General features: G+C 52.7%; 1 protein-coding gene across 1 annotated transcript in view; it reads left to right on the plus strand.

Annotated features, from left to right (window-relative positions):
- Window positions 1–18,438, plus strand: part of LOC309602255 (phosphatidylethanolamine-binding protein 4-like) — a gene marked incomplete at its 5' end in the record, with an annotated part of 81,965 nt that continues 63,527 nt past the window's right edge. Inside the window, 4 exons of the mRNA XM_082335656.1 lie at window positions 1–20; window positions 8,601–8,676; window positions 9,565–9,710; window positions 11,060–11,192. Of these exons, the coding sequence (XP_082191782.1) occupies window positions 1–20; window positions 8,601–8,676; window positions 9,565–9,710; window positions 11,060–11,192 (375 nt within the window). The remainder of the gene's footprint in view (window positions 21–8,600; window positions 8,677–9,564; window positions 9,711–11,059; window positions 11,193–18,438) is intronic.

Raw genomic sequence — 18,438 nt, forward strand, 5'->3', positions numbered from 1 at the left:
ATGCTGCCGGCGTGGTGCCGGTGAGGAGGAAGGCAGGTACCAGGGCAGGGGGGACTCACGGCGACCAGAAGTGAGGAGGATGGGAATGGAAAGGGGAGGGTGAGCTTTGGATGAGCAGCGGTGAGTCAATGGGAACCAAGGGACCAGAGAAATGGCCACGGGCCACGGAAAGGAGAGGTGGTTCGAAGGGGTGACTCAGTGGGACCAGCTGGTGAGTCAATGGGAAAGGAGGGAGCTAATGGGCTGATGGGCAGCAGGTGTCTATCGGGCTTAAAAAGAGGCAGGAGGAGCCCCCCCAGGCCTGAGCCAGCTCTGCTTAGGCTGCTCTTCTTGGAGGGACTGGAGCACCCCAGGAGAATGCTGTCTGCAGGTACTTATTTAGCTGGTAACAGGCAGGAACATGCTGCTCAGCACACGCGTGGTGGTTTTGTTTTTTTTTTTTTTTTTTTTGGCTGGTGCAGGTCTTGCCTCACCTTCTAATTGAGATGCTGTTATGCCCTGGGCACCTCTGCTGCTGTGTGTGGTTGGCACCTGGGGTTTACTCACACATGCAGTATGTTCTCACGGGAGGCAGAGCCGTTTGCTCTGGCCCAAGCTGAGCTAAGCTAGAAAGGGAAGCCAGGGGGATTTTATGCCTAATTTTGTGGCAGGTACTAAAAAAGCTCCTGTTTTGCTGGGGCACAGAGTGAGTAAGATGTTCCCTGCCAAGAGCAATGCCTGGTTTGCTGCTGCTTGCTCTGTGCAACTCAGAGCATCCTGCAAATGGCCCTGATCTCTGCAAACAGCAGGGTTAGCTGTGTCCCCGCTGTGAGGCTCACCCTGGGGGGGGTGCCAGCCCTTGCCTTTGCAAACTGCCCCCTGCTCAGCTCTGAGCCAGCTCCAGGGCTCAGCCCTGCCAAGGAGCCGGCCGTGGGGCTGGGGCTCTGCCAGACCTGGCTGGGCACAGGCTCCCCTCTGCTGCTGGCTGCTCTGCTGCTGTGGGACTGGGGATACTGGTGGAGTACAGAGGGGTAGGTGGAAAACTGGGGGGCTGACTGTCCTGCTGTGTGTTGGGTGCGTCAGGCTGTTTTCTCTCTTCTTTTGCAGCTGGTTGGTTTGTTGGGGTGTAAGGGCAGCCCTGCCAGTGTGGGGGGAGCAGTAAATAGGGGTTACCTTGGGGTCCCCTTCAGAGCCAGGGTGCTAAGGGTCTGGGAACAAATGCCTGGGAAGGGGGGAGCTGGAAAAAACCTTCTGGAAAAGGTACCCATGCTCAGGGGTTCCCCACAACTGTGGGTACCTGTGGGAAGTACTCTTACGTCCTTCCAGCCTCCAGACCAGCTTTGGGGGGGCCTGGGGCCACCGTCTGCATAGAGCCCTGATGGGGGCTCAGGGCTGCCTGGGAAAGCACCATAGCTGAGCTCATTAAACCTGTATGAGCCCCCTGTGGCAGACCCAGTTAAGCCCATTTAAGGAAGGGTTAAGCCAGTTTAGTGTAAATTGGTAGTCCATTGATGCGAAGGTTAATCTGGTATAAGCGCATTGACATTGGGGATTTGGACTAATTTAACTCCCTGTTTTGTGTGTGCGACATAACGAAGGGTCCAGCCTGTGCTCCCCTTCATCTCGGGCTGCAGAGAGCCATTGAAAGGGAGAAAATAAACTGGGGACTGAAGAGCCACATGCAGGCTGAATCTGAAACGGTGCTATTTATAGACAGCCCTGCTCAGCTGGCCTAAATTCCACGTAGGTCCCCGTGCCCGGCTGGCTGCGGGGAGCAGCAGGGTGGGCAGTGGGTGGGTGAAGCAGCTGGGTCCTGCCAGCCCGTTGCACCTTGATGGGGCAACTCCTGGGGCCAGGCTCAGCCCGAGCTGAGTCAGAGCAGAGGATGCTGCTTCCTCATCCCCAGCTCCTCATTAACCTGCTGCCCCAGGGCTTTCCCAGGAGCATCACCCAGCCTGGCTGGTGAGATGTCAAGGACCGGGAATGGGTGTTTATTTTTTTTGCTGTCATCCCTAAAGGGCTGTAATCACAATTAGGGCATCCACGAGGCACCGGGCAGAGACGCACCTTCTCGCCAGGTTGCAGTGTCCAGGAGAAGGGGGGGGGGGGGGGGGGGAAAGGTGAAAGTGCTGGGGTTGACCCCTCCATAACCCGGTCCCTGTGCCGTACCCTGCCCACGCAGCATCCCTGGGGAGCACGGGTGGTAGGTTGAGCAGAGGCCACACCTGAGGGTTTCTCTATGCTTTACCTCCACGTTGCTGTTGCGTGTCAGTGTTTGCAGCAATGCTTAGTGGCTTCCCCTCTCTCCAGGAGCGGGGTGTGGGGTCCTTAATGCTGGAGCTTCAGGCTGAAATTTAAAGAGGAGCTGAGCAGCTCCCCGATGGGTTGCAGCAGCCTTTCGGCAAGCATGGGAATGGAGGGGTGCACACGGGAGCTAATTGCATTAGGCAGCGTGCTGGTGAGCAACGGGCTTGGCTGCGTGTGTGCCAGCACCGCTGGGATCTGCCAAGCTGCAGAGTTGCTGGCGCTGAAGGAAAGACTCCTGCACAGCTCTGCGCCTGCCTTGTGACTGCGAAATGTATGCGCTTAATATAGGCCAAATGAAAACATTCTTCCCAAAATAGAAGACCTTCCCCGGAAAGAGCTGCAGCTCCGGCAGGAGCAGTCACAAGGTGCCTGCCGTGGCGGGGTGGGCTCTGGCAGGTGTGGTTGTGCAACGCCGCACACCCAGCCTGCGAGCGTGCCACCGGTGATGCCTGCTGCCAAGGTCACCTCCCCCAGGCTCTGCTCCTGGAGCTGCTGTGCATGCTGCAGCTGCCCAGAAACCCTTCCCAAAACATGCCAGCCAGCTCTGAGGTGCCAGATGCTGCTCTGGGAGAGGAGTTCATGGATGGGGCGAGCGCCTACGTGGTTTGGATGGGGTGTGGAGGTGTGGGGCCCCATCCCTGAGCCATGCAACATCATGGGTGAAGGTGCTGCTGTGCCTCATGCACTGTGCAGGCGTGCCAGGGCGAGTGCTTGGGCTCAGGGCGGTGTTAGGAGCTGCAACATGTTCCTGCTTGTGGTGCTGCTGCAGCTGAGGTTTGGGAAGGCTTTTGGCTGGCAGGAGAAGGGGTGATCCCCTGTGTGCTGCTGCGCAGGGGTGGCTCTGCAGGCTGCTGCCAGGCTCAGGGGACTGCACCCAGCTATGTGCGTATTGCCTGGCAAACATTGAATATTCATCCTCTTCTGAGTGCTCCTGCAATGCCCAGCTAAGGCAGAGGGAGGGGAGCTGGTGCTTGGGGGCCTCTTGGCTGCCAGGGAAGGTTTTGGGGGCTCACAGCAGCCCTGGGTCTGCTCCGGTGCTTGGTTTGTGCTGCACTGCATCTTCTCCTGTTGGGATGCGAGTGTGGGAGCCTGCAAGGTGCTAGCAACTTCAAAGGGCAAAAAGCAGTGTGCATCCCCTCTGTGATCCCATAGAGATTCCTGCTCGGAGGGTGCTGAAGGAGGAGGTGGATGCTGCAGGTCCAAACCCCTTTTTGGGGCTCTGACCCTTCCCCTCGGTCACTCAGGACTTTCTCCACCGCTGGTGACAGTGGCAGTGTTTAATCCAGCTTGACTGGACACAGCTGCCTGCTAGAAAATGGGGCAGGCAGAGGTGAGAGTTCAGACCTTAGGCTTTGGCAGGTGAAAAGAGAAAAGCCAAAAATCCTTCTCTGTTAATCTCTCAGGCTGCACCATGGATCTGCACCCAGCATTTTGCAAAATGCAAAGCTCTGCTCTTTCAGTCTGCAGGCTCCTAGGGGTCTGCTCCGGGGGCTTTGCAAGGGGTGAATGCAACCACATTGCTCTGTCTTTTGCCTCAGCATCTTATTAAAGCTGCAGAGACCCAGAAATACGGGCTCAGCTATTGAACTCTTGCACTTGTATGATCTAGCTAGTGATACGATCTGTCTCCCCTGAGCAGTTCAGATTCATCTTATTGCAGTAAACACATGCGAGGGCTGGCGCTGCTGCTGGGCAGGCAGCTGAGGGAACCCTTGTTTTCTGCAGTGACAACCTGGGTCTTTAACTCCCGATCCTTATGTGGCACTAGGCAGACCCAGGAAAACTGGAGACCACCTTAGCCAAATAAAGCTATCATGTCCCCTAAATCCACTGAACTCTTCCCAGAACCGTAAAAATCTCCAAGAAGGAGAGCTGGCCCCACAAATCGGTGCAGATGCAAATTTATGCTGTGTTCTGGGATAAGTGCTTTTTTTAATTCAAAAGCTCTTGCTCTGCAAATTGACTGGGGCAAGGTGATGATGACCTTGTGGTCATTCAGTTGAAGCAAGGAATAAAATTGTTAGCCATGCAAAGAGGGAAATGTGAGGACAGCCTATGAAGAGGTGAGATAAGAGGCACAGTGTGGCCAGGGCATGGCTGGAGGTGCAGGTTATGAATGGGGAGAGAGGATGTGGGTTTTTTTGTTTCCTTTGCTGATTGCTACGGAAAAAATATCTGAAAAATGGCTTCCTGCATGACAAAGATTGAGGGAATTCCCCTGGCTGCTGAGGCTCTGCCAAGTCCTTTGCTTCCTACAGTCTTGCCGGTGGATATCAACAAATATTTTTCAGCTGTTGTTCAGGCTGTAGGAATTGGTTTCTATGTTTCTTGGGTGCTTTGCTCGCAGGACCTTCTGCAACACCTCCTGTGGGGAAACTGAGGCAGAGAGGAGCCCAAATCAGAGGGAAATGCTGCATCTTGAAGGAAGAGCTGAGGTCTTTCTGCAGCAGCTGGGCTGGATGAATGCTTGGGGATCTCGGGGGAGTGCAAGGAGCATATTTATTGCTGAGAAATGCCTTTGCTCATGCAATGCAAAAGAAATCCTTGGTTTCTCGAGTGTTAAAACAAAGCAACTGTCTGTCTTGGCTGTGCGACAAGAAAGGGTTAGAGTTTCTAATGGACTTTAGTTGTGTGTTGTGACTTTAAGGCTGAAAAACTGGGAGAGGAAAAACAAAAACCACAGTGCCAGGCTTCTTGTGTTGTAGGGCTGGGGAAGCTGAAGCCCAGAGATGCCTCCCTGCTCTGCCCCTGCAGGCAATTAATGGCTGGGGAGAGCCGAGGTAGCTTAATGAAATGGGATGGAGGTAAACCTAGATTCCATGAAATAAAATCGCTTTTTATGGTGAGGGGACTTAGTGCTGGGTGAAGTCAGAAGTGCTGAAGTGGATTATAAATGGCACTGGTTAATATTAAAAGTACCATCAGCAGGAAGCCAGCAACTCGTGTAGGAAATTCCAAAGCTTGCACACAATATGTTTTTGGCCCATGTCTTATGAACATTTATGGGGAAATTCTGATCTGGAAACACATTTTTGCATTTAAGCACAGCATTCAGTAAAAAAACTGCACCAGAGCTGGAGGTTTTGCAAGCATGTGGAAACTTTGAGAGCCTGGCACATTCAGCTGATGTCCATGGTGTTCCTTGAAATACTTTGATTTTTGGTTGAGCTGTGTCCTGATGCTCTCAGTGCTCCCTGGCAAATATTTTGGGACCTTGGTAGCAGCTTGTGGGGCTATGGGAGAGTGTCAAGAAGTGGGTTGCAAAGATGTGATGTGCTGGGTCAGGGGGCTCAGCAGCACCCAAGATGGGCTGCTGCCTCCTCTGCAACAAGCCACCTTCTCCTTTCCTCTGCAGGCACCTGTTTTGTGGTCCTGTGGATCAGCTGGTCTGTGTAACTTGGCTCCCAACACGGGTGCTGTGGCTTTCAGATGTGCTTTGTTGCAGTTGTTAAAGCAAGCCAGAGACTTCTCCTTTCCTTCCCACCCTTAAGGTAGTTTACTTTTATTAAGAGCCTTTTCATCTCTAATATTAATAGAAAAATGATGATTTCCTTACCTATGTCTTAGCTTTGCCAACTGTGAAAGGCTTTTTAGTAGCTTTTGGACCTGACTTGTTTTGCTGGAAATATATATATATTGCATTTGTATCTCCTCCCAGTGAACTGAAGTGATGGTGGGACTGCAGCATGTGTGGGCAGCACTTTGCCTCCTTGGGTTTCACATCATTGCTTCTCTCATCTGCTTAACCAAACAAAGCTATCTAAAAGCCACTGGTTGGACTTGGTACCTTTGAAAGCTTTATTTTTCTTTCCAAATATTGGTTCCTGCTGGAAGTTGGGAACCTCCTGGTCCTGTGACCCAGGGCTGTGTGAGGATGGGGCATGGGGAAAGGCAGCAAGTGCAGCTTGCATGGCTCTGTGCTGGGGCTGTTTCAAGCCATCCTCCAACTGAACAGTGGCTTAAAAGCAATTCCTCCCTCTCCTTCTGCTGGGATTCAAAGGAAAGGGAGAGAGGCCAGGGCAAGCTGAGGGGTTACATGTGTGGAGATGGGGTACATAGTCTGAGCGTGGTTAAACCCATGGGTCATGTTTGCTGCCCAGCAAGGCAGACCTGTGCCTGCTCTGCACAGAAATGATAAAACTGAAATGCAGGAGGGGTTTTACAGTAGTGTTTTTTCAATAATGGCTTTGCAAAAAAAGCGTGAAGCATCTGTTGGTAAGTGGAGGGCAGTATCTCATTCTTGAGTGTGGGGAAAATCCTGAATGAAAATACCTTTCCCAGCTCTGAGCTGCATAGCCACAGCACTGTGCCGGAGGCTTCCCAGCAGCTGGAAGGACAAGATTCCAGCAGTCCTGCACTGCTTAGTCAGGAGAGGCAATATGCAAACACACCGGGGTTGCTGGGAGAGGAGGCTGGCTCGTGCTCTGTACCTGGCTTGACACCACTGGATGTGTGTTTTCCCATGGGAGGATCCCTCTCCGGAGGAGAGGCCGCTCTGTGCAGGCTCTCAGGCATGCGGTTTATTGGTTCGCCCCAGCTGCGAGAGCTCCAGGCGCAGGCAGACCGGAGGAGATGGATGCTGGTGGAAATTACCCATCCCCTGTGTGGGTTTGCCAGGCTGGGAGTATTTATGCAGGCAGGGTTGTGTCGGGGCAGGTGTGCTATGGCCTGGCAGCAAAGCCAGCAGCACTGAGTCACCCCGTCCTGTGCATGTGCCTAAAAAGCAAATAATCCGGTGGCTTTGTGCCCCTCAAGAGCCCATCTGACCTTGCAGGAGCATGGCACAGGAGCTGGTGTCTGGTTCTGGTAGCATGGCTTTCCCATGTGTTTTACTTGCTGGTGATGTGGGTTTGCTGCACAGGCTTCCCACTACCTTTGCAACTCCATCTCCTGAGCAGGAGAAATAGGATCTTTGTAATTACTCTGCAAATAGCTTTCGGAGAGAAAGCCATAGTTCATCTTACACGGGATGCTGCAAGAGATTGGTGCTCCCATGGGTTTTTCTTCCCGAGCATCCCTGGGGGATCCCTCTGCACCTTGCCTGTTGGCAAACCCTTTTTGTGACAATCCTCTCGGGAAGCCTCCAGATGGAAGTGGCTGATATTGCCTCTGTGTGAAGGGCTTCTCTCTACCTCTAGGCTTAAAATAAAGTAAAATACCCCTCTTTGGCTTGTTCAGGCTTCCTCCTGTCTCTGGCTTTTGCTGGTATTTGGGTAACCTCTGCAAAGTTGCTGCAGGAACCAACTGGAGCTGGTTACTGCCAAGTACTGATGCTCCTCTGCTACCCTGGGACAGACCTGGGGGTCTGAGCTGCCAGGGCTGCAGCAATGCAAGCCTTGTGCCAGCTTTGCTCCTTTCATGCTTAAATAAACAGCAAAATGGGGTGGATTTACCATGGTGAGAGTCGCTTTGGCAGGCGGAGTCCCTTGAGCATGTCTACAGCTCTCCTGGTGTCTGAGTCCGTGTGTCTGTCCTGGTCAAAGCCACCGTCCCTTTGCCTGCCACCCTCTTGCCAAGCTTTCAGCTGAGCTGTCAGCTTTCCAAGGCAAGTCCTGCTTTCCTAAGAAATCCACCTTTTTGTGCTGGAGAGTCTCTGGGCAGCTGTAATGATTAACAGTCCTTGGGCACACCTTGCCTAGGGCTGTGATCCCCTGCGTGGCTCCCCTGGGACCCCGGGTTATCACCCCCCCCGGCTTGCGATGCCGTGCGAGGATGTAAACCCCATTTTGGTGATCCTGACTCACGCAAACCAGTGCTCCTGACTCTGATGGGAAAAGCGTTACTCACGTGAGCCTGTTTGCAGGATCAGGGCTTTAATTACAGGGTTTGCCCATCTCGTAGTGTGGGAACGGGAGCCATTACCCCCCCTAAACCTCCAGATCATTCCCAATACATTAATGTTTCTAATTAGTTAAGCCTTTTTCTCTCCATAATGACAGTGGCGCTAGTACTTACTCGTGTTCGCTCTGCGTGCCGGTACTTCATTATATAATGATACAGTATGTGTTGTAATACCTATTCCCAACTGACAGTGGTTTTTTTGCATATGCCTCATCCAGAACTGATTAGGCAATGGAGAAGACAGGCTAGTGCACATAAATGTTTGGGTCGCATCCTTTCTAATTAGCTGGGAAGCTGTCAGTGATGGGGGGGGGGTTAGGGTCAGGTGAGGACCCAGAGCTGGTGGTCAGTTGAAGGTGGTTGTGGGGTGGGTGGGATGAAAACCCATCCCCTGTTTTCACGTTCCTTTAGGGGATGAGCTGCCCCTTCCCCCGGGCTGTTTCATTCCCAGTTCCTTCTTCCCTTCCTTCCAGGGAAACCATCTCCGTGGCAACCTCAAACCTCCAGGCTCTGCCTCGGAGCTGCTCGCCCATTCCCAGGACCCGGTGGGTAAGTGCCTCGGCAGGGCCGGCCGTGGTGGCCCTGGCCACCGGCTGCACTAGGCTGCTGCAGGCACCTCAGTGCAGCCCAGGGAGGCGAGGGCTGGCATTGGGCTTGGCGGGGCTGTGGGTATATAAACCTCATACCCCGGCTCCTCTCATCCTTGGGGGTGAGGAGACTTAAAAATGGGTGGCCAGGGCTGTCCTTGTGCGGGAAAAGCTCTGCCCTGCCTCTGGATGGGGTGCCTGGGTTCAAGGTGACCCCTTGTGCTGCTCCCATGAAGATGCTCTGCTTGGGGTCAGGGGTGTGTCCGTGTGTGAAGCTGGTCGTGCATACATCGGTAATGGTCTTGGTTAGACCATGACCAAGCCTGATACCGATTTTTCATCTTTCCCATCACGTTAGAGTTGTAGGGAGAGCAGCAGGGCCAGCACCCGCAGACAGGGACTCTGTCCCCTCTCAGTGCTGCCTGGGCTTGGAGCGCAGTGACACGACGATCACCATGGAGGTGATCATCGCTGTGCTGGGCTGCCCGGCTTGGGAGGTCATATCTGTACATCTCTGGTGCCATGCAGGAGGGTGGTGATGTGCCTGCCTTGTAGGTGGGCAGAAATGGGTCCTGGGAGACGTGGGGTCTCGCTGCAAGCCTGCTGGGGCCTTGGTGTTTCCCAGCACAGGGCAGCAGCAGGAAACACAGCTCATTTCTGGCATAATTGGGATTAATGATGTGGAAGTAGGGGGGAAAAAAAATGTGTAAGGATGGGTGTGCTTTGCCTGGAGCTGGTTCATGGGGAGGCTGAGCCAGAGCATGGTGGTGGGGATGCTGTGGCTGCTAGCGGGCGCTGGGTCACCGCTCTGCCCGTGGGACTGACCCTCTCTGGCCCTCGGTCCCCGCAGGGCAGGATGAAGCTGCTGGGTGCTGTGTTGCTGGCTGCTGGCCTGCTCGGCACCGCTGCCCGGGGGGAGCAGCCCCCCTGGCCGGACGAGCCTTCGCGGACCTGCTTCTTCCAGACGCTCAGCAGCGTGGACAGCGAGTTCTGCAGGTGAGACTCCCTGTTGTCCCCTTTCCAAACTGCACCGGCCCTGGGCATCCAGTCATGCACTGCCCTTGCATGTCACCTCCTGGGACAGTTAATTCCAGTATCCCCTTTGCCAGGGCTATAAATATTGGTTGCTTTCTTCCTTTTGCCAGGAATCTGGGCCAGAGCGAAGCAGAGCAGTGCCCGCTGCGCTGTGCGGCTCTTGTTTTATGCAAGCTGAGATCTTAGTGTCTCTGGTCACCTCGAGTTGTTCCTTGGTCCATTTTGCAGAGGCTTTTAAAGCCCCTTACAGCATCAGAGATGACAAATGTTTTCTGCAGAAAGTTTCAGAGGAAGGAGGAACAGCCCCTGAGTGCGCCCCTTGATAAAGTGTTTTGATGCTGAAGGTCCTTGGCTTAAACTCTTCTTGTCTGTGGGTCGCTGTAGATGGGAGGCAGGGCTGGGTGAGCAGCGGCACGTGTGTGCCCCTTGCCTTTGGGGGGTTCTTCATATCCCACGTTAGTGGGAGCTTCTGCATCAAAAACGTCCTTTCTGCTCCTTGTCAGCTAACCAAAATGCTCTCTAAATATGAGCGACTTAAGCTTCTAGATTGAGGCAAGTGGAGGTTTCACTTGGCCCCAGCTTCCTCCCACAAACCATGAGCAAAAGCACCTGGCTTTGAACTCTCAGCCTCCTTTGTGCTGCTGTGGGTGTTTGCTCAGAGCCTCTGGGGCTGCAGGGTTTAAGGACCCCTCCTGCAAGGCTCACGTTGGTGGCAGCTAATCTTCAGGGCGGCCTTGAGACTCGCTATCCACGCGCTGCAGTGACCTGATGGCTTGCTCCAGCGGCCCCTTTCTCTGTTAGATAATGCAGAAGGGGAAAGCACTTGGTGCAGAAGTTGGAGCTGGAGATACCTGACCTGTCATTGCTCTATCGGTGCTCAAAACACAGGAGAGGCTTGTCCCTGCTTTCATATCGCAAGGGGGAGAAGGGGGCTCAGAGCTCAAACAGCTTCTGAGGCCAAGGAGGAGCGAGGGTAGCTTTGCTCCCCATCTTCAAGCCTTGGATTAACCCATATGGGCTATGATTTTAAAGACTATGGAAAATACCGGGGACAACCTAAGGTGTACTGAGCCATAATGAATGTTTAAAGTCTTGCTGCTGCCTGGGAGAGGGAGCAGACCCCATGGTTATAGCATAACAGCACGGGAGGGTGCTTATCCTGGTGCACAAGGTGTCCAGCACCTTTGGTGACAGCAGGTTGGATCCTGCATCTCCCACCCAGCATTGCAGCTCAAGCCTGGCTGGGAAGTGGCACTAATTCCCATCCCCTGCATGGTGTGGTCTCACCCTACATCTTTTTCTCTCCCCAGAGGGGATTTAGAAATTATCTACCCGGAGCTGGGCGATGTGGGCTGCACGTATATCCCCAAGTGCCACCAGTACCGGCGGCGGATCAGCAGGGAGTGGGGCAGCCCCCGTGTTCGGTACCCGCAGGCCGAGAAGGTGAGTCCTGAGTCGTGTTGCTCGTGGGCAGCTGCTCCATGCTTCTCTGTATTAATTAAAGGTGTAGCCAGATCATGGAGGAGGAATTCACTGGGAAAGGATTGCTTACATACGTGTGTACTTTGAGCCTGAGCTGGGCAGGCAGGGACACCCAGTGCCTGTGCTTTGGGTGCTGGGAGCGGCCCGGGAGCTGTTCACCCTGTGCCGTGCACAGCTTTGCACTGCTGTCCTGCGGCCAAAGTGCTGTTGGCTGCTCGGCTTCTGCTTATTAAACTTATGCCTGAAATCAGGGTGACTTTCTAAGCTTTGCCCTGTGTTTCCCCATTGCTTTAGGGTTTTGGTTTGAGGCTTGGCTGTTGATAAAATAAAACTAATTTTTTGCTACGGTGTAGCCACTTTTGCTACAGTGTAGCAAAATTTTGCATGCATGGATTTTTTTTTGCAATTGCTTGTAAACTTTTTAAAGCAAACATACGCTTTGCCTGGGTGTTTACATCCCTCGTTGGTACCTGTGCATGTGTGATGGGTGTCTGCCTGCAGAAACCGGCTTAATTAATCTCCCCCGGGCCGTGCAGGAGCTGTAGGGTTTGTAACGGGGGGTCAGCGTGTGCTGGCGGTGCCCGGGGACGGGGGGACGGGGACCCCCGTCGCTGCTGGGCCCCCCCGCGGCCGCTGTTCCCCGCCGCCGCCGCCAGGTGGCAGCATTGAACTTCCCGAGCCCCCGCGATGCCGGGCACTGGGAGGACTGGGAGCACTGGGAGCCGCTGGGTCCCCTCCTGGCTGCTGCAGCCTTGCAGCCTGGGTACGGAAGGAGAAGGAGGACAAGTGCGCTGTTGTGCTGGTTTTTACTGGGTGGCATCCTGCACCCTCAGTGGCCCATGGCAACTTGTCCGGCTTGGGGACCGCAGCCGGTGGCAGGGTGCACTGGCGTCCGCTGGCAGAGGAGACCTCGTCCCCAAATCCCCAGTGCAATTCCTCATCGGCACCCTGATAACAGCCATGTGCGGTTTCCCCATCATTAGCTCCAGCCCCGGCAGCTGCAGATGCTTCTGCCGTAGCTAATAAGGGAGAAACTCGGCTCTTGTGCATCTTGGCTTTACTGTAAAGTGTTAAGAATCAGTTTTTCTGCCTGCTTCATTGCCGTCTGGAAAGTCTCTTCCCCCTGTTGATCACATGGTTTGAAGTATAACTTTCCCTTAAAGATGTTTGAGTCTTCCAAAAAAAATCATCTTCCCTGGCAGAGGATGCTGTATGTGAAACCATCCATCACTTGTGCATTGCTTTCCAGTAGTTTGAAGTTTCCCAGGGATGTAGGCAGTTGCTTTTCTTTTATATTTTTGTCCTGGAAAGCAAACTACGGCAGGGAGAAGGGAAGGGACTGGGCTGTGGTGATGCAGGTGGCTGCTGCTCTGTCCAGTAAATGATGCTGTGGGGAGGATTTGGGGGATAAGCGGAGCCGGACCCTTGGCTGGCTGTGCCGGGGGGGATGCAGGCTTTGCATTTGTGAACCTGCCCAGGCTGGGCTTGGGAGCTGGCTGCGTGTGACACTTGTGGACGTTTATTTTGGGATGGGATGCCAGCTGTGGCACCGGGGGGTGGGCAGGTCCCCAGGGGGCCGGCGGCTCCCGCTGGCATCGGGGCTGGCTGATGGCTCGTCTCCGCTGGTGGATTTGGCACCGATTCCTTCCAAGACAACTCAGCACATCTTGCGCTGAGGCGGCATCTGAGGACACGGGGCCCCGCTGCTTCCCTTGGTTTGCATTCGTTCTCTCCTCTGGCCTTAGCCAGAAACCCATCCCCAGCTCCGCACAGCTGGGAGCCTTCCAGCTTTTGCAGGGTGCAAATTGGGAGTTTAATTTTGGGCAAGGGGTTGGATGGTCTTAAATTGGTTGTGGAAAACTGACTCTGAATTGCTTTAGGCTTTCTCTATAGGAATATATATATCTTTCTTACTCCTGAACCCACAAGGATGCTTTGGGATAACCTTTTTCCACCAAAAAAAAAAATCGCCCTAAAGCGAGTGGGACAAGAGATGCCTCATCCTGTGCTGGGGCCGAGGCGTGCACAGGCGACAGGGTTACTTTTTATGGTTTACGATGGGATTTCTAAGGTCGGGAAACTTGATTTTTTTTTTTAATTGCCAAGTGAGACTGGGAAACCTCACTTTGCTAAAGTTATCTCCATCTATACGTGATGCTTCTCAGCACGGCGGGGTGCTATGGCCCTGCCGAGGCTCGGTGATCTCATGGATGGAGTGGCGAGAAATGGGCTGGGTAAAGGGCTGGCTACGCTTTTTCCAGCAAACTCAGTGGCAGAAAAACTCGGGTTTTGAGTATGAAAACTTGTGTAGGAAGTGTCTGCTTTCTGTGGAACACTTCGTCTCTTCAAGAAAAACAACCACCAAAAAAGCCAAATGTGGCGTGTTTGTTTTTATCTCTGGAAATATTTATCAGTTTTCTGGGGGGAGGGAAATGGGACATTTCCCATCCTTGTTCCAGATCCGGGTAATGGGTCTGGTGGGGGCCGCGTTTCACCTCGCCTGTGCTGAAGGCCTCTGCTCGCAGCCTTGATGTGCCTTGATGCTCCTTGGCGAAGGCGAAGTCAATGTGTTTGTGGGTGAAGGGCCTTCAGGCGGGGTGGCATCTTGCAAAGCTGAGCTTCGATAGGCATCTACCACTGCTTGGCCTGAGGAATTTTAATACATCCTCTTAGGTGTGTTTATAGGGTTTAAACTGGACGTGCACCAGTATGTGAAGACACCGGGGCATTGCAGCCTGGCAGCCAGCTGTATCAAACATCACTTTTACTTCCCAAAAGACCCATCTTTTGACTTCTTTTGGTGCAGCTAAGGCAGCTGATGCATCTGGCTGCTGTCTCTGTGAGCAGCACACTCGGGCAAAGGAATAAAAGATGCATTGCCAGATACAGGAGGCCAGTGACTGATGGTTTGGGTACCCTGGAAACCCTTAAACTGCTGGGCACAGATATACAAACCTGCCACGTGCATGGCTTGGGTGTGTGGGATGTGTCTGTCCCACAGCCCTGTGCTGGGGCAGAGCAGCCACTTGGTCCCTCCTGGTGTTGCAGAGATCCGGGTGGGTGTGGGATGCAGCCCTGTGATGCCGAGGATGCTCGGTCCTTGCTAGGAGACCCCTCTGAGCAGCGGATAACTTGCTCTGCAGGCATCCCATGCAGCCTTTGGGTACTGCTGCAAAGATGTGAGATGGAGCAAACACTGAACGCAGCCACCGAAGTATCTGTCAGCATCCTCCTGAAAACCCTGGCAGAGGAGCTGCTGCCAGGCCCTTTCCCAGGCCAAGGAGTGGAGAACATCTGGATAGATGGGAAATGCACCCTCCTTGTCCTGCCTCAATATTGCTTTGCTCAACCAAAAAATAAATTGGAAAAGAAAATTGGACATTGCATCAATTTGGGGCAAGTTTATAAATTCTGCAGCTAAGCAATCCCAATAGAAAATGATAGATCGCCAGCGAGCATGCAGCCCCTGCCGTGATGTATAGTCGCATTAGCCGAAATGCCGTGTTACATGATTCTGTTTTATTACCACTGTTGGTGGCAGACAGAAAAACAGATTACACTTGAGATCAAATCGATAGGAACTTTATTTACTGGCCTTTTAAAAACATATTTCTGCACTTTATAAAAACATACGGTAGATGCTATTGATAGAACTTGTCTGCTTGTTAAAAAGCAATTTACCCGCCGTGATGTTCTCAGGCTGCAGTTTACGGTACTACCTTTTACCTGCTCTTCCAGATTTGTTTTCATCGCGGGGTTTGACGACTTTCTTAGGGGTTTCTTTGGGCTGTGCTGTTGCTTCTTTAGGGTGCAGGGAAGGGGTAGGACTTGCTCGCTGGCCAGAGGTCTCAGAAATAAAGTGTTTTTCTCGGGGTTCCTACCCCAAACTGAACTTTTTTAAACTGAAATTGTTTTTGCAAGAACCCTCTCCTGTCCAAGTCGGTCTGAGAAGACAACTTGTGCATCCATGAGCTAGAACTTCTTTCTGCAGCTGCGCAGATCACTGTTTTCTCTGCTCTTTCAAGAATTGTATGTTTTCATGGCTCCTTATTTAAAACCACTTCCATGGCAGAATGAGCTGGAGCTGAAAAGGCAGCTGGAAGAGCCCCCCAGCCATGCGAACCATGGGTTGATGTCCTCATGGGTTGCATCAGGCTTAATGCAGCAGTGGCTCCATGTGTTCTTTGTGCCTAAACCTGTAACCAGCACCCCGGGGTGCTGCTCTGGGGCTGGAGAGCCACGGCCATGCCCTGCCACGGCACCGGGGATCGCGGCTGTGCCCAGGGTGAAGGGCAGGAGAATGAGCCTCTCCTAGAGCTTGGGTCCTGCCTGGAGTCCATGGCGAAGTCCGCTTGCTGGTTATGTCCCATCCTTGGCCCTGACTCCTTCTTTTGTGAACGCTTGGTGGCTGGGTTGGGAACAGTCCTGATTTATAAAGGTTTCTGTGCTCTAGGGTCTGGGGCCCATTATTTGGAAAATTACTTGTATGAGGAAATTCATTAGCTTTTAACAAAAGGAGGAGAAGGTCTGCTTAATCTCCTAATTGGGATGTGTTCTAGTTGTGTCAGGCAGTGATTTGCAGCTGGTGAAGAGGGGCCTTTTGGGCAGTGCTCAGGTTAAATTCAAGTCTCATTAAAGAAGATGGTTTTAAGCAGAAGATTCCTGACAGTTTGTGTATCCTCGCTGGCTCGGGGAGCGTCTGGGGTTAAGGAGCCACCAGCGTGTTTCTCTCTCAATCCTGTCTGGGCTACTTAAAAATAACAATGGCCTAACATTCCTTCCCGATGCTGTCAGCTAGATTTTATGGGGATTAGCCCAAGCCCCTGGTGATGAACCCCTCCCTTTTGCCCTGCTGGAGCTGATGCTGGTTTGGGTTCCCATGCCCTGGGACCACGCCATGGCATACCAGCATCCCTGACTTCAGAGGGCTGCCAGCCCCGCGGCTCCCCGGCGCCTGGGACCGTCCCGGCTTTGCAGAGGGGTTGGTGGCGAGGCCTGCGAGCTACCAAAGTGCCTCTTTGAGGGCTTAAGTGTGGGGTGTTAAAGCAAAAAAAGAAATCTCTGTGTGTGCTGCAGGCTCTTCTGCGCTGCATCAGCCCTGTCCTCTGCTGACCCGCTCCCAGGCAGGACCACGCAGGGTTTAGCATGCTGCAAATGCCTCTGCTTTGGTGGAGGTTTGCATGGCAGAGCTGGTTCGGGATGCAATCCACCTCTGAGCAAAGCACTGCTTTGCTTTCCGTGCCCCTTGGGGAGCAGGAGCGCTTCCCGGGAGAGCATCCTTGATGGAAGGCACTGGAGAAGTGTGGGGTGTTATTCTGCGACGGGCCCTTGCCCCACCAGAGGGGACCGATGGGACAGCTGGTGCCACATGCGATGAGAGCCTCTTTCCATGAGCAATCTTGGCAGAAATGTCACTTCACATCTGTTTCATTACCTACACGTTTGCTGGACATTTAACCATCCTGGACAAATAACGTTCCCCTTCGGGCAGAAGGATGGGCTTCGGAGATGGCAAGAACCTATAGGTCATCAAGTCTGCGCTCCTCGTTGCTTACGTATCGGCACCCACGCGTATACGGGACAGACACTTGTGCCTATTTCAACAGCGAAATGTTTGAAGCAGCTGATGATTTTACTTTGATCCCTGTAAACACTATACAGTAATCAAAGTTTAAGCTGCTTTGGATGAAATAATTGCTTAACAATCATATAAGACAAAGTGATTCAACAAATGACAATTAGGACTTGTGATATACAGAACAGATGCATTCAGTGTACCATATTATAATGTGCTAATACAAGATTGACAGCACAATAATAGGAGAGAACAGCCACTCAGCCTATAATTCGAAACCAAATGTGAGGCTGTCCACAGAGCTCAAATCCTAACAGGCTGTAAAATTAGAGGTAAGAAGGCACAAGGTTCACAAAGACTCATTAGCAGGTTGGCTGTGAATTTTCAAGGCGGGGGGGTTGGAAATTTCCTGCTGGAGAATTACTTGCGATGCAAAGAGGTGGGGGAGAACCTCAACCTCCTCGTGTCTATACGTTGGGAAGTGAGTAAGCTGTATCTCCCCGGTCTCAAACAGGCGGTAGCTGCTGCTGTTCTCCATTAACAGCCAGGTTTTGGAGCAGAGGGTTGCTCCTCTGCCGTGGTGGCATCCTGGTGCCAGGGGATGGGACGCATCAGATAGCGTTACTGTACAGCACGGATACGTGAACCAGACAACGGTGTTAAGGACCAAATGAAATTAAGACTGATATGAACACGGAGGTCTAATGGGCGTTCCCCGTGGGAGTTGGGCACTTCCCAAGCCCTAAATGATCCTGATGGGTGACAGGGGCACCCTTTAGCCCTGTCTGTGGCAATTAAGGCAGCTGGCTTGTGCTTGCTCTTCTCCTTGGGTAAATCAAGAGATGGGGACGTGTGCGGGAGTGGAGGCTGTCAATCTCTGACGCCCTGCGTGAGTGGGGAGCGCGCCGGCATGTGCCGAGGCAGGAGCTGGGGTCCCCGCTCCCCAAACCCCACCGTGGGCTGGGTGCACCGTGCGATGTGCTGCTCTCTCCTTCTAGAGCTGCTTTGGAGCCAAAGAGATCAAAGGAGCTAATATTTTCAGCTCTGGTGACAAAACAGACTTCAGCTCATCTTGTACTTTACAGACACCATGCACTTATTCTGCTAACGTATAATTTTATCATATTTTATTATTAAATAAACATGCCAGAAAATATACTTTTTGCGTGTGGGGGAGGATGAAAAGGTTTGGTAATTAAAACTTCTATCTATCAACGCTTAACTCCAAGAGATAATTGTGTTGCTTCTGCAGATGTATACTTTGCGTTGAATCACCCAGTTTTGTGTTAAAATTGGAGCTGGCGCTCGTGTGCGTGCGGAGCCGGGACGTGCCATGGGCTGTACGGGATCCCGGCGGGCACGTCCCGGGGAGTGCGTGATCGTGCAATGGCCAAGGAGTCAGGAATTCGGCTTTTTGTCTCGGTGATGCCGTTTTTTTTTGCACGGGCAAGTCCCTGCCGTCACAGGGCACCTTTGTAACCGCTTGGGTTTTAATCTGTTAATCCAAAAGCTGTGGTGATGCGCCCGTTGGGTGGGTCTATCGTAAAGAAATAGAGATTTTTTTACTTATTTTTTCTTTTTTTTAATAGCAAAGCCAAACTGCATTGTAGAAGCAGATGGATCTATTGAAAA

This window comes from Platalea leucorodia, assembly GCF_965183815.1.
Source record: "Platalea leucorodia genome assembly, chromosome: Z".
Classification (NCBI taxonomy): Eukaryota; Metazoa; Chordata; class Aves; order Pelecaniformes; family Threskiornithidae; genus Platalea; species Platalea leucorodia.